The following is a 16,221-nucleotide window of genomic DNA, read 5'->3' as shown; positions in this document are numbered from 1 at the left end:
CCCATTCAAAAGTTTTCAGGTCTGATATTTTTTTTTCTGCAAAAAAATTGAAAAAGTTCGAATTAAAATTTTTTTCCCTTCTTCATTTGCTTTACAATTGTTAAGTAATGAATAGATATTTATGTTGAACAAGTTCATAGACTAAAAACTAAAACTGCTACTCTCTTATCACAAAGCCAGGTTTTGTTTGGGACCCCCGGACAGTTTCTTTTAAGTTTTGAACTGAAATAATTTTTTGTTGTTGTACTGTATGAACTGTATGTACTGTATACATAAGTAAGGGTTATACTATGTGTATTGTGTAGTATAGATCAAATTCAAATGTAGCAGTATAAACGTAAATTGCCAACATATTTAAATCTGCATGATACAAGCGTTTAGAATGATAAAGAAATCTTTAAAAACAGCGATATTTCGAACAATATATGTTCTGCACGTACTATACAAATATTAAGATCTTATCAAACAAAAAACATTCAAAACAAAATTTGAAACTGCCTAAAAATGTACTCCCAAAATGGAATGGGTTTACAGCTATTGCAAAATAGAATCAGTTTATTGAACTAATTGTTTCAGATAATATGTTTGTACTTGCTGTACTGACTGTACTATCTGTACAGGGTGTATTCTCTGAAGAATGCTCCTTTACCAGAGATTGTAGTTCAAAGGCCGAGTGTTTAGATATTCAGGTAGAGATACAGATGCATTTGATAGAGATACATTTGGTCCCGTAAAATATTATGTGCTTTATCCGAACCAGTACAAAAGTTTATTGGTAACGGCCGGTCAAGTTCATATAATCCGCGACGAGGTGTATCAGTAAGTTTCGCTGACATTTTTTTAGGGGTACTTCTAAAAGTCTCAGATCAAAATTTTTTTCTACAAGTTCGGTTTATCTATACTGGATACATTATTGGCCAGGTTGGCGTCAGGCAGATTGTTGTTGTAATGTAAGGCTTGGTTGCCCAAAAATGTTTTTATTAGACGATGCAATAACCAAACAGAACCCAGAACGTATTTTAAAACGATATTATGAACTATAATGGCAGTTTAATGGGGATAAGAAGGAAAAAATTAATATTTGAAGGATTATAACATGCCATGGGCGGGAGTAGACCATCCAGACCCCAAAGATTGTCAAAAATATTAAAAATTGTTCAGATCATATTAACAAGGCTTCTAGAAGTTTGTTTGCCAGACAGTTTGATATATACCTTTACATTGTAAACAAGGTTGTAAAGCAAGATTTGTAAATCACAAAGATCTGGGCAAAATTTGTCCCAAAGTCTCCGACATAGGACCAAAGGGATGACAATGATTATGTATCTCGTATGTAAATCAAAACCAGAAAATCCTCAAAAGTCCTTCCTACATTAAATTCTTCATCTTTTTTTAAACGCTCTTAAATGGTCTAAAACAGACTTTGATGGATCAAGTTTGAGACCATGTTGAACATTTTCTTGCTGTGACGAACGAAGCTGATATACTTTGAGAGAACGCTCCATACAATTACTACAAAGATCTGATTGACATCAACTGATTCAAAAAATATCCGGTATAAATATAGTGTACTTAAAAAAAAAATTTCAGGGATGAGATTTTTAAAGTTTCCCTGATTTTTTTTAGCGAAACTTATTGATCTCACAGCATACATGGAAATGCTTTCAAAGTTTTATGAGAGGCTTAAATATTGTAATATAGAAAGCTTCTATTTCCATAATGTGGTCCGCCTTTTTGTGTTTTCAAAATTACCTGAAATATTAACGATTTCGTTCAGAATTCTTCATATCTCTGCTAATTTTAAAAGTACAAAAAACAGACCACATTTTGGAAATGGCAACACTTTGGTTAATTTGTAATTATTTTTTTTTCAAGAAGCATTATTATAGGTTGACAAATAAATGCCGCAAATTATTTTAAGGATTAAAGACGATTTTCAAATTGGAAAGCATGAGGATGTTTCTTTGAGAATATCACTATCAAATATTATAAATATTGGTAGACCTTTTTAAAACTTTTAGAAATTTCTATCAAAAGAGAATTTATAATTTAAGGGGACAAACAAATTAAAGTTGTGCAAAAAGACTAATTTCTTTGTATTTATGATCAATGTTTGGAGTTTACAGTATATTTTTTAGGATGCAAGCTGTGTCTGTAGATTTGGTTCATGTATAACAGCTGGCAATCCATTCTTTAGAGATACTCAATGCAACAACTACGAGGATTGCGAGTGCAAGTAATCCTTTGTTTTTTAATATCATTTATTAAAATTAGGGTTTATTTGTTGTCAGTTATATATCTCTATCTTTTATTCAATAATTCACATCAACGAATTCTTAAATTTTAGATTTTTGAAAAAAAGAAATTAAATTTACATGAATTGTTTAAATAGCAAATTGATTCCGCTATTTCTTGTAAAGCAACAAAAGATATATAAAATAAACATGACTTGCTCAAATTCTCGATAAAAGTTTTAAGAACAAAAAATTGTGCTCTTTTCAGTTTTCCCTCAGTAAGGTCCAGTTGGATTCTGTATTGAATTTTTTCCTATAGCTTTCAACACAATATTTGTATTTTTCCTCAAATTCAGGCTTTATTTGCAATTTGCATGCCATATTCTGGTTCTCGGGTTGCAAACATTACATGCAATCTTGCAAGGCAAATAAAATGCAAATTTCAAAAATTAAAAAATATATAAATAGTAAAACAAGTTTTGCAATAAATCAAGCAATAAAAACCACTTTTAAAGATCAAACCGTAGAAGTTCTGAAATTCATTTTCATCCATGAAACCAACTATATATATATATATATATATATATTCAGGTTTGATAGCCGGTTTCATTTAAATACATCATTTACTCTCAGAAAAATGTTTATCAATCAAAATAAACTCCAACAATAAGAGTTAAAAATAAACACATAACCGTTAAACTTTTTGCCTACACAACAGTAGGCTTTGCTTTATTAAAAATTATTATGTATTGTATTTTAGAGAAACTCCTGAGACTTGTTTCTGCCGTGATGGAACCTGTATCTCAGATCCGGAGGTGAATTTAGTTTGTGATTTGTGATTATGTATTTTTGGATTATTTTATGTAAACTAAAGTCAAAACATTTATGTTGTGAATCTCGGGATCAAGCATTATGATCTCTTATTCAGATTAATTCAATTCCTCTTTTATTAATTAAGGGATCAAACATTTATCCTCAAATTCAAAAGTGTCCACATTTGAAATCAAGATCATACGTTTATATGATTAATGATATGTCACAAATCGATCCGACCTCTGGTCATTTTTTTAATGAGTTTCTACAACCGTGATTCTCTATCAATTCTTTCTTAAAAGGTTTTTTTTTGTGTGCCCTTAACCCTATCCCTGCTGGGGTACTTGAAATATATTGTTAATGAATATGTTTCTAAGTCGAGCATTATCAAGCCAAAGATTGATAACTACCTAAAGAAAAGATTGTGGGTATACTTTTGAAAAGTTGAACCACCAACATTTTTAAAGTTGTCCATGAAGCATATTTAGTATATTGATTTTATAAAAATGTTTATATACATATAAAGAAAAGAGGATCACCATGAGACATGAGTTATAAATTAATCTTATAGGGTGTTTCTGTAAAATGTGATTTTGTTTCTTTACCGAACATTTGTTTCCTCAGCCGGAAATTCCATACTTTATACATTCTATATATTTACTTTAGGATAAGTGGGAGTGCCACAATAGCACTGATTGCACTGGACTGGGTAAGTGTGCAGACAAGGAGTGCTCATGTTCAGGTAAAACAATAACAAATAAACAATTTTTGCCAACTTTTTTATATTTGCTAGAATTTTTTAGATTGCCAAAAGTTTCTTGAAGATTGGCCAAATTTTTAAATTTTAGATTGTTAAACGTTTTCATTAATGCAATTCATTCTTAAGATTGTCACCAACTTTTAGATTGTAAAACGTTTTGGAAATTTCCATACATTTTCAATTGGCAAAGCTCTAATATTGCCAATAACTAGATAACCTATGTGAGTTTCAATGTTCCACCCCTGAGGATTGTGTTAAGGATGAAAACTTTTGCTCCACCACAGAGGGATATACATGTGGGTAGGTCTATTATTATATTCTTATCAAAATTATGAAACAGCTTTCTTCTTAAGACCTGCTTGTCAAAAATATACATAATTCCTAAATATTAAAATCCCTTAGCCTGACCAGCGTATAAAATCCTTGAAGAGGGCAGTTATCCAGGGAGCCTCCAATGACCCTCCAAGGATACCTGTTTGATTGGGAGGGGGGGGGGAAGGCTACAATACTTTATTATTAATAATTAGGTTGCGACAGATATTTTTTATGTCTGCTCTTAAACTTTGCTAATTGTTTCTAAGACCATTGTATATTTTCTGCAAGATTTATGAAAACGTAAAATTTTACATTGCTATTGAATAATTTTTTATCCTTCATGTCGTTATTTTTGAACCTGATGTTTAGGTGTGAAAACAGTCTCTGCGTCTTAGAGAAGCTTCCTTCAGAGTGTGAGGAACTATCTGACTGCGTTAATCTCGGTATATTTATTTATAATATTATTTACGTGTTAAATTTTTTAAAAACTTTTAATACGTTTCTCTCTCAAAATTTGCACTTGTTTAAATAATGTTTGACTTATTGTCATAACTCATAAATGCACATAACGATCCAATCCGAACTTAAAATTAGGCATGATATGGGACCCCCTAAGAGGAAATTTTTTGTCTGGATTATTGCATAGCCTGACTTATAAAATAAGAAACAATAGGTTAAGTAAAAAATTTTTATATCTCTGACCCCCCAGGGTACCCATGTGTTTCCATAAAAAAAATCGGTCAGCAGTTTGGGCAGCTATAGCTAACATATATACAAATAAACAAATATTACAAGGCCCTTTTAGGGCGTTTTGCGCCCATCTTCTATTTCAACTTTTAATTGTGGCTTTATCTGTGAGCATCTCCTGTTTGCACATTGTAAAAAAAAAGTTTGCGGATTTCATAATATTTTTTTGTGCATTTTCAAAGTTTGCAAATATAAAAAACTTTAAGCACAAATTTTTGAAATTTTGATCATTCATAAACCTTCTCTGAGAAAACTACATTTTTCTCAGGTAAATGTGAGGCAGACAAGCCCTGTGCCTGCACTAACAACCAGTGCCTTGACCCCTGGTACTTCAAGGCTGAATGGAGGGAGGAACACCCAACCAAGAATTGCAGAGATCAAACTGTAAGTTTCTTCGCCATTTTGTTTTTAAATTATATCGTCTTTTATTTGTTGTCAACGATCTTGCTGCACAAATAACATAATTTCAGTTGTAAGACATCCCTGATCATAGAGGGCTATCTTCATATAGTGTCGAAATAAGCAAGTACCCATAGATTAATAACAATACAGATACAACATTAGATGTCGCTTTCTCAAGAGTTAAGGATTTGTCGTTCACAATAACCCTGAGACAGACACCCAACAGAGTTACGTGTATGCCCCGTTAAAAGACAAGACAAGAGGGAGCATGCGCGTAACTTCTTTGGGCTTCCGCCTGTAAACGAAAAACCCTGAATCTTGAAAAGACGACATCTAGCGTTCTATCTGTATTGTTCTTAATCTATGCAAGTACCACTAAAAAAAATCTGTATTTACATTAAATAATTAAACTTTATTTTAATCTTACAAAGACACTGCAGGAAATAAAAAAAAATTAATTTAATCAAAATTTTTTAATAAAGTTTCACAATTTTGGTTAAGGTTCGGTAAATCTAAGTGAATATACTTAACAAATATCTGCAAGACATTCAGGCGCGCTACTGATCATTGAGCTTGTAAGACATCTATTTATTTTATTTTTAGGATTGCAACTACGCCATCATGAACTGCCAGCTTGACCAGTGTACATGTGAGAATATAGAAGAAGTCACTGAGTACGAATCCTGGGGCGAGTGTACACCTAATGTTGTGGAAACCTCCACTGATCAAGCTTAAACACTGATTTTATTTTTGCAGATTGCAAAAGTTTTTTTATATATTTTAACCAATGACATGCATATTATTTTGACTGTATTTTTTTCAAACACTTTTTGTGTCAAAGTAATCTACTATATAATTATATTAAAGTAATCTACTATATAATTATATTAAAGTAATCTACTATATAATTATATTTAAGTAATCTACTATATAATTATATTAATACCATACATAAGAAAAATCAATAAATGTTATATAATTGATCATGTTGCATGATGATTATTTTTAAAATTCCTTTCAGTTTTTAAAATGAGTATTCTTGCTCGTTTTTTATTTAAATTCCAAAAAAAAGCTTATTCTTATCATATTATGACATGATATTAAAAGTGGCAACAAACAGAAAATGAATGAATATTCAAAAGCTGGTTACAGTGACCTGTTGTTATACAACAGTTGTGGTCACATGTAAAAGGTGGGCAGTTTCAAATAGATTTTTAAGTACAATAGATAGCAACGTAGTATTTGTACACTCTTAGTACAGCTGTATTTTTACATCACAAATGTCAACTCAGTATTGTCTCCAACAAAATTATTAGTGATAATTTTAGAACAAAGAGCTTATCTCTCAGTGAAAAGGGTGCAATTTTAAGTGTTATTTATTTTCTGTTTTTACACTTTTTTATTTAATCTTGAAAAACATGTCGACTAATATGAAAAAATTTCGTTTTCCTTGTTATATTTGACACTTGTGACGTCGTGTATAATTGATCCTTTTCTCTGTTGCCACCTATTGTACTTGATAATCTATTTGGGCAGTTTAGACTTTATAAAAGACGCTCGTTCCGTTTTGTCCACGATGAAAAAAAAATCTAAAAACGAAATTATCGTTTTTTAAAGGATGAAACTAAGTTATAATAGTTTTTAAGAAAAAAAACGAAACAATCGATTGAAAAACTACATTTCAAAAATTTGTTTTTTTAGTTAATCCTGCTTATCCTAATTTTTTTTGCATTTTTAATTCATAATGAAGATTTGTTTACATATTTTACCACTTTTAACACGTGCCTAAATTTATTTCTCCGCCATCTTAAACTGGACCAATATAATGAGGTATGTAACAGTGGTGGAGATTATGCTGAAAAAAAATAGATTAATGGGGGGGATTTTTTCTTACTTTTGTTCTTCAGATTTTTTCAGGAAAGTTACAAGGTCACCCACAAAGAGTGACACTTTTGCGCGTTAATCTACAAAGTTTGATTTCGATATTCTCTGTAGAAACTCTTGATTATTGATTTCCGGATACCCAATAGGAATTTATTCCTTTTTGACGATAAAACAAGATAACTACATGATCCTGCGATTAAAAACATACAAGTTTTGCCTCTGGATTAACTGTACGGAAAATTCATTTTCGGACAAAAATGGCACAAATCTGCGCAGAAATTTGCGGAATATGCAAGCGCGCATTTTTGTGCGAAAGTTTGCTTTCGTTTTAAGCCATTATATAGTATGTGTTGTGTACCCTTATTGGTAAACTGTAAACAGTACAGTGTAAAATGTACAAGTTGTACTTATACCTGACAACTGTACTCTTTTGAAACACAAAGTATCCATTTCCACTGATTGGTTGGAGACGGGTAAAACTTCTGTAAAACACAAACTCAAACTTACGGAAAATTAACGAAAGGATATTTCTAAAACGTAATTTATGAATTTCTAACACAGAAACTGTTTCGATTTTTAACACTACAATGGTCGACCAGAAATCGTCTCTCACTATGTACGTCCTGCGCCATATCCCATACAAAAATGACAAATGTCGTTTTCCAATATTTTAAAAGATTAAATGCCGTGAATATTCTGTTGGGCAATACTCACTAAACATTTTTCGAGGCGACATCATAAAATTTTTCTGTTGTCCTTTAAAAAATGGGGTTTATATAAGACGTCCCAGGGTCAAACAATCATTCTAATTGTTTTGTATTGTAGTCTTGCTTATAGGCCTTATTTTGTCCATGGAGGCCGAACCTTGTCTACGATTGGGCGTCTTGTTGACGTATACGTACTTTGGGGGACAATTGTTTGGCCGCTAGATACCTCAAGCTACATTCGTATCTAATGAATAGATAATTCTTACGACCACAATCGGGGACGTGTTTGTGGTCGACCACTGTAATTTTAACAATGAATGGCCTCAGAAACGGACTCAGTACTCATTATCTTGAAGAAATATAAATCTTTTTAATTTCTCAAATATTAATGTTTGTTTTTCCTAATCAATTCTTTATACTGTAGTTTAGTTTTCTTTTCCTCATTGTACAACAGGGCAGTTTCCATTCTTACAATTAATCCTGTACATATAAATGCAAATATTACACTTATTTTTGTTATTATTCAGCATATTCATGGACCGACATTTATGAAATGAACAACATTTATACAAGAAATGAATGAAAGAATCAATGAGTGAATACATTTCGTCGAGTCCTCACTGAAGTTTCATTCTTTTTGTTTGTTAAGCATTTAACAATTATTTAGTAATTTTACAATAATTGGACCTAGGGCGCTTCATACCCCTCTTTAGTTTTAATATTGCTGCAAAGCAAGCAATAATACAGTTAACGAATTAAGCGTATTTTCTATTTTTGTTTTAAAATTTTCAAAATGATTAGTGATACTTCTAAATTTTGACTGGGTTGGACCCTTGAATACAAAACAATCGTAACTTTACCCTCAATAGTGTCAAATGATTTTTCCGCTTGTAAAGTTATTAAATAGAACCAGAATAGTAGAGAAGTTGGTAATATAGCAGAACATATGGTTTCAAATCTTCCAATATCTGAAACCATAAATTGGATTATATCATTCATTCAAACGGGTTTTCAATTTTCAAACTGTGTCTCTTGCATTATAAACTTTTAAAATAATTCTTCTTTATAAGTTATTTTATTTACCTGAATATTCAACAGTTTTAGTTATAATTTGTCCAATAGAATAATAATATCCAATAATTAATTGAAGTTGAATAAGCCCTGTCAATGGGGAAACAACTCCAAAACATTCTCCTTTAAAAAAGGTTAATATCTGTTGTTTTCTCTAATTTAATAATCAAAACAACTTGCCTAGAGCTTCATAAATACTTTTAACTCTTCTAAAATCCGCTGGAGTTGTAAATTCCTTTTCTGAAATGCTTTCAGCTGTTTCAAGAAATCCTGGAAACAAATATGGCCGTTGGGGGATTTAAAAAAAAACTTTTCGTAGATTTTTAGTTTCATTGAGAAATTAAGCTTTACATAATTTCTAGTCTTGTTGTACAACATATGTCTTGCAAACCTTGAAAATGTATTTGTTTTATAAAGGCGTGTCTGTTACGAAATACAATTATTATTTTCTCTTATTGTCCACACAATATTAACATTCAAACCAAGTACATTTACTCAACTGGTATCCAGTACATGTACTCACCTTGTCTTTAGTACATGTACTCTCCTTTTAAACAGTAAATGTGCTCACCTTGCATACAGTACATGTTTTTAACAATGTTTTTATAATTTATCCTTTATATTTTTTTAAAATAAAATGATATGAGGCACGGTTAATAATTTCAAATGTTCAACAATCATCTTTTTTCTCCATCTCCATCTGCGTGTCCGCAGTTTCTTTTTTTATTGCCTCCCTTTGCCCGCCTATTATGAAAAATCAACTATATACAAATGTGGCGAAAGATAATCGATGACTATAGGTTGTAATATCTGAATGATTTGTTTGAAATTAAATAGATTTTCTTACGGTCTAAGTCGTTTGTTGCATCTTTCTAAATTTGTAATGATATTACGTTCTTCGGTATTAGTCGTTTTTAACAATTTTCATCTTATAGACGCAACAGATAGAAGTAAGATTAGTAGCGATCAAAAGCGCTTTTTTATCGCATTTAGCTTATACCCCCTTTCATTTTTCGCGAACACTCCCTTTAATTGTAATTGCAGCCTCGAAGCGCTCAACATTTCTACTTGCATTGGCAAGGTTATCACTTCTAATTCACTTCAAGTTAGTTTCTATTTCCAGCCAGGGAGCAATATCTTCCTTGCTATAAACTGCACATTTTTAATTTCCTATACATGGAGGGCTACTTAACGAACGATAATTAAATGACCCGCTTAGAGGTAATTTTCTTGTAGGATCTAATAGAGAAATGTCCTCGAGTCTCATTTCGCTGCTTGTGAGAAGGAAAGATGGTAGGTAGAGGAGAGTTGGAGATGAGGATTAGGATTTGTAGTAGTGGCGTATTAGGAATGTTTCGCTAAAATCATGTCCATGCATGTTATACTGTTTTCCAAGTCCAGCAGAAGTATCGCATTTAGTGTGCACTGCTGCTTGCAGAATGATCTGCTCAGGGAGCAGGGAAAGGACCCTTCTAGAAAGGTCTTAGATTGCTAATTGGAGTGGATTTAAAACCTGATCAGTATTACATATTAGCTCTTTGTTATTCCTATTTCTTGACTTAGTACCCGGCTGTGGGCACTGTAGTAAAAGAAGGAGGCTAGCTAATTGAGAACGGGGTTCAGGGCCGCTTGGCCTTCCCTCCCTCCATATGTGCAGACACTTTTCACAGAGCCCGAAATTTTAAAACTGGTTTTCATAACGATACCCTGTTTTGCACTCAGCGTTCACTACAAATAGTGCAGAGAGCTTTCTAGCAGAGCACTGTTATCCTAGGCTGTAAGAAGGTACATTGTACATGTACATGTACCTTCCTTGCATACATTTCATGTACTCTCCTTGTATACAGAACATGTACTCTCCTTGTATATAGTTTACGTACTCACCTTGTGTCCAACCAAGTACATGAGAAAACCCCAAGTACATGTAGATTACACAGCAAATGCAGGAAAGATCATAACAGATCATGAACAAGATTCCATAAACATACTCTGTGCCTGTTTAATGTACTGTTAATAATTTACATATTTTTTCAGAACCATAGAGTAATAAAACGAAGAGGTAAAGCTTGCCTCAGATGTATACAACCGACCTCCCTATTAATTATTTAATAGAGTTGTGTACATCACGATATATGTTTACGTATCTAACACTGTACAGTGTACACTTGTATATAGTGTGCTCGTATTTCTTTGGGGTGGTAAAATGTAGATATTTGAAAATTAGTATTGATAATTAAATAGACAATATGGATGTAAACACAGGATTGTATACTGCAGTACATTCCAGTTCCGTTGTTTGTTTATGTTTATAAAAGTATGACCAAACCTATAGTACTTACTTACAACTACAATGGTTAATTTATTTCCCACTCCCCTCTCGATCCGCTCCATTACACTACACCTTCTCAAAAACTCAATTGGCAATAAAAAGTTCAGACATTTTTTTTACTAAAACATTTATTAAAAGGACTGTAGTCGTAATCCAAGTGACCCTTCATTTCAATAGTGGCATGTACGATTTACAGACGTAACATTTAAAGCTTTATCAAAGTAATCAGATCAGTAATCAGAATAAAGAGTATCGATGTGAATCATTAACTTGAAATTAATTCTACTAAAATTATTATTATTTTGTACTTTCCTTCAGTTTTTATTAGAATATTATTGAAGAGAGTTATAAGAGACCCAGCTGCAGATATACCTGGTAATAATAACGGTAATGATAATGATAATAACAACAAAATATTTTCAAATTATGTAAATTCCTTCCTAGTCCAGAACCGTAGAGGATTTTAACCACCAGATCTAGAGTGTTTGTTGGTAAACAATCTGCGCAGTACACACAAACAATACAGATATAGAGTGTTTATCGGTACACAATCCGTGCAGTACACACAAACAATAAATATCTATAGAGTGTTTGTTGGTAAACAATATGTACAGTACACACCAACAATACAGAGTCCGATTTTAACGAATTTGAGCCGCGTCTCTAATCCACCAAAAACCGGTTTTAATCTTAAAACATTGAATACAATTTTACGTGTAACAACCATATTTGAGCTGCGTCTCAAATTTAAGCCATGACTCAAATTCTTTAAATTCGACCTCAGATCTAGGGGGTCTGGGGGGTTACAGTACAATAAAACAAGGTTCACTTAGTACCTCTATTGAGATCAGAATGGGAATGCCGTAATTATGGCGGTTTTGTCCATTCAAGCTGTTAAAAATACCTAAACGAGGTTATTTATGGCCGTAATGAATTCTGGATTGATGAACCATTATATAATAATTGATATTTTTTTTACAAAAACAAATCAAAGCTAGATTATTTGTAGTTTGCACCCAAAAATAAAATATCGTATGGTATGTTTAGTATTTTTGTTAGCTCTTACTCAGCAATTAGAAAATTAGACATATTTATTCTCACAGAGAACACAGTGTTACCCACAAAGGATAAGATTTCAAAGACGACACTACAAAATTAATAATCAAGCTCTTCAATTGTACACTTTCTTTGCCCATCTATATATAAATTTGGCTTGTCTGTTTGTTTGTTTGTATCCAATAAACGTCAAAACGTTAATATTGATAATAACATGATATGATGATAATTAATGAAAGCATGTCAACATATTAATGGCGACGCATTATGTGGACGAACTTTTACTGACGCATGTATAGAGGAGCGCAAAAGTAGTTCATTAATACCTGAGAGTACACTGTGCACAGAAAAGGGAATGAATCTCACACTGCTCCCCTGTAAAACTACTGGGAAAATTCCAAGGTTTAAAACTGATCTACAGTTTATAGGAATCATATTTTTGGAAAGATACAGTTACCCACGAAGGATAAGACTGTAAACGTAGTAAATGCCGTCCACCTAAAACTGCTTTTAGGACTGTATCAATCCAGGTGCAACTCATCAGCTATCAATGTCAACAGGGACACCAGCTCAGCTATCAATGTCAACACGGAAACAAGCTGTTAAGCGATCAATGCCAAACCAATAGACACGATCTTATCAGCTATCAATGTAAACACAAAAACAAGCTCAGCTATCAATGTCAACACGGACACAAGCTGTTAAGTGATTAATGTCCAACCAATGGACAACATTTTATCAGCTATCAATGTCAACACGGACACAAGCTCTTAAGCGATCAATGCCAACCCACTGGACATAATCTTATCAATGTCAACACAGACAAAAGCTCAGCCATCAATGTCAACACGAAAACAAGCTGTTATGCGATCAATGCCAAAATCAATGGACAAAATCTTATCAGCTATCAATGTCAATACGGACACAAGCTTATCTTTCAATGTCAACACGGACACAGGCTCAGTTATCAATGTCAAAACGGACAGAAGCTCTTAAGCGATCAATGCCAAACCAATGCAAAAAAAAATTCCGTACAAATTATAGTTTGGGGCGATTTATATAATATATATACAATTACCTATTGTAAGGTGTCCATGTAAATATTTAAGTTACCTAATATATGCGCAAAAATCTTTAATATAATGAACATTACAAAAAGGGGGTAAAATTAATTCAAATTTCTTCGCTTATTTCTTTAAAAATGAATGAAATATGATTCTTCCTTGTCAATCTTTTCATATTCCATCTTTTCCACCTCATTTTGCCTTTAAAAAAATAATTTCTTGCGCGGCATTTCTAATTTTTGACTGTCTTCCACCCTTCTATATGCGCGCATAAAAAAATGCTGGCAAAAATTGTTCAGAACTATGATGTTAAAAAGTTAAGAAGATTTAACCTTCTAATGTAAGCTTTTTAAAAGTTTTTTAGAAAAAAAGAGGAGGGGGGTGGAACTCCCCCAGCTGTGATACGGAATTAATGTTCTTACAGGCCGACAAGGACCGCTTATGAAAAATTGCATGACTGATTCACAACGGTACCTTTAAAACTATTAAATGAGCAACACACGTAAATCTAACTTTATCGAAATGCATCCTGTCATATTTTGATCTCCCATTCAAAATCTGTCAAAAGGAACGTAAAATATTTTGTATACTTAAAGATTAAAACTAAATAGCTTAACAATAAAGTAAAAAAATACAAAATACAAAAAAATCTACATTTAATGGATGAAAATGGGTTACTAGGCATTGAAACAGGACCTATAGTTTACCGTAAAAAATGAAGAAGATTTCGTTATCTTCTATATTGAATGTTAAAAGGAATTGAGTCTTTGCCACAAACTCTGATATTCTAATTCTTTTATCTTCTACGTCCTAATGTTGTAATTATTTCAAACTTCAAATTATGTTAGATCAAATAATCGAAGTTTGAAATTTCAATGGTTTAAACCAACAGATATAATTGGATTAGAACATTTGAGTTTGTGGCAAAGACTCAATTCCTTTGCTAATTTCATCGCAACTCTTTGTTATTTTGTCAACTGTTGAACATTTTTGAAAATAATAGAATATTAACAATTATAAAAATAGTAATATTGGTAAAGTTTATGTGAAACCCATACAACGATACCAAAACCATTTTTATAAAACTATTGTGTAATTTCTTACTCACTTCATCGTGAATTTCATAATAAACGTGCTATAAAGTAATCATTGTGCTATAAAGTTAAATTAGCTGTGAAAAGTTTTGTTTGATTCCCGGATTTTCTCCAAAAATTTTTGGATATTTCCAAAAATTTTTTTTTTCAATTGAAATGAAAATAGAATTAATATCAACTTCATATTTTGACTTATGCTTTGTTACAAAGCTTATTTGATCTATAGAAATAGCCATTGAAATAGGACAAGTACACAAAGTTTCCAAAAATTACCTATCACTGCACTATTATTTTGGCACGAGGTGCTAAAAGTTTTTGGAATTAAATTTTCTCTATATCTCGACGGTTTTCGCCTTTTTTGATTATATTTTGACCCTCGCTAAAGCTCGGGACAAAATACATCTAAAAAAGGTTTGAATCTTCTCGATAAATTGAAAAGTTCTGTCCAAAAACTGTATAACACTGCGACCAAAATAACAGTGTTATAATTATAGTTAAAACAACGTGTATTTGATCTCATCAGTTGCTTCAAATCATTGTATTAAGTTACATGGGTCGTATTTTACTGTATTTTACTGTATGCTACTGTACTTTGCTGTATTTTACTGTATTTTACTGTATTGTACTGTATTTTACTGTATTTTACTGTATTTTACTGCATTTTACTCTATTGTACTGTATTTTACTGTATTTTACTGTATTTTATTGTATTTTACTGTATTTTACCGTTTTTACTGTAATATTCTGTATTTTACTGTTTTTTACTGTATTTTACTGTATTGTACTGTATTTTACTGCATTTTACTGTATTTTACTGTATTTTACAATATTTTACTGTTTTTTTAGTGTATTTTACTGTAATTTATTGTACCGTTGTCTTGTTTCATGCTTATTGGACAATAAAAATCATAATTATTTTATAGTTGTTAAATAGTCTTTTTTTCTATTCCACAATGTTATGGGTCTCGCTGATAACAACATTAATAATAATGATACTATAATGGTTGTTAAAAAGCTGTGTGTCTGCAAATACTGATTAAACTAGAATGGGCCTGGTTTGCCCAGCAATGGAGACTTTAACAAGTACTATACACTTTATCACAGGGTGTCCTAGAATTAACTGTTCAATTTATTAACATATATCATAATAGTTTATAGAGCCCAAAAAATGTCAGAACCCTCTTTCAGCTGAGTAAAACCATATATTGATATAACTGGTTCACCATGGTTTCAAAATGTAGAAGTTAACAATTCATCATTGGTAGAAATCATTAATCGTTTATTATGTTGTTGTATTTACACAAACATAAAATTACCATTATACTATTGAAATAGATGTCATAATATGACATTGTTTTTCAAGAGAGAGAAATGTTTTTAAAGCTTGTCAATTGAATAAAATAACATATCTGGTTAAAAATAAGCATACGTTGACGGCTCGTGGAATTAAAAAATAAAACGGTAAATTTTAAACAAGATCTAAGAGTCACGCAATATATCATTTTAATATTTTCTCCCATTTCCAAAATATAAAAAAATGTTATTCTTTATTATATATGCTTTATTTGAGCACAACGAAATATCAAATTATTTCACAAAAATTATAAGAAAGTAATATAAAAAATTAAATACTTTTAAGGACCATTTCGAACAGGGAGCATGAATGTAGGAAAATTTTACAAAATCTCAATTCTGCCAATGTCTTTAATGAACAAGAATTTATAAACTGTGATTGAATAAGTATA

The 16,221-nt window shown here is 31.6% G+C and overlaps 1 protein-coding gene across 1 annotated transcript; it reads left to right on the top strand.

The window, feature by feature from the left end:
• Nucleotides 1-543: 543 nt before the first annotated feature.
• Nucleotides 544-6,085, top strand: LOC111698444 (atrial natriuretic peptide-converting enzyme). Its single transcript, XM_023468788.1, has 8 exons — nt 544-689; nt 2,139-2,236; nt 2,995-3,049; nt 3,714-3,789; nt 4,020-4,107; nt 4,492-4,565; nt 5,138-5,253; nt 5,875-6,085. The coding sequence occupies exons 1-8, from the start codon at nt 582-584 to the stop codon at nt 6,004-6,006; spliced, it is 747 nt and encodes a 248-aa protein (XP_023324556.1). The 5' UTR covers nt 544-581; the 3' UTR covers nt 6,007-6,085.
• Nucleotides 6,086-16,221: the final 10,136 nt, after the last annotated feature.

The sequence above is a fragment of the Eurytemora carolleeae genome, unplaced genomic scaffold, assembly GCF_000591075.1.
Source record: "Eurytemora carolleeae unplaced genomic scaffold, Eaff_2.0 scaffold164, whole genome shotgun sequence".
In the NCBI taxonomy this organism is placed as follows: Eukaryota; Metazoa; Arthropoda; class Copepoda; order Calanoida; family Temoridae; genus Eurytemora; species Eurytemora carolleeae.
This window is presented reverse-complemented; position numbering and strand designations above follow the sequence as displayed.

Excerpts from the sequence above, each read along its gene's own strand:
- LOC111698444 (XM_023468788.1), top strand. The coding sequence starts at position 582 with ATGTTTGTACTTGCTGTACTGACTGTACTATCTGTACAGGGTGTATTC. Across the intron at positions 4,566-5,137 it reads ATCTGACTGCGTTAATCTCG|GTAAATGTGAGGCAGACAAG; the intron begins GTATATTTATTT and ends CATTTTTCTCAG. Across the intron at positions 5,254-5,874 it reads AGAATTGCAGAGATCAAACT|GATTGCAACTACGCCATCAT; the intron begins GTAAGTTTCTTC and ends TTTTATTTTTAG.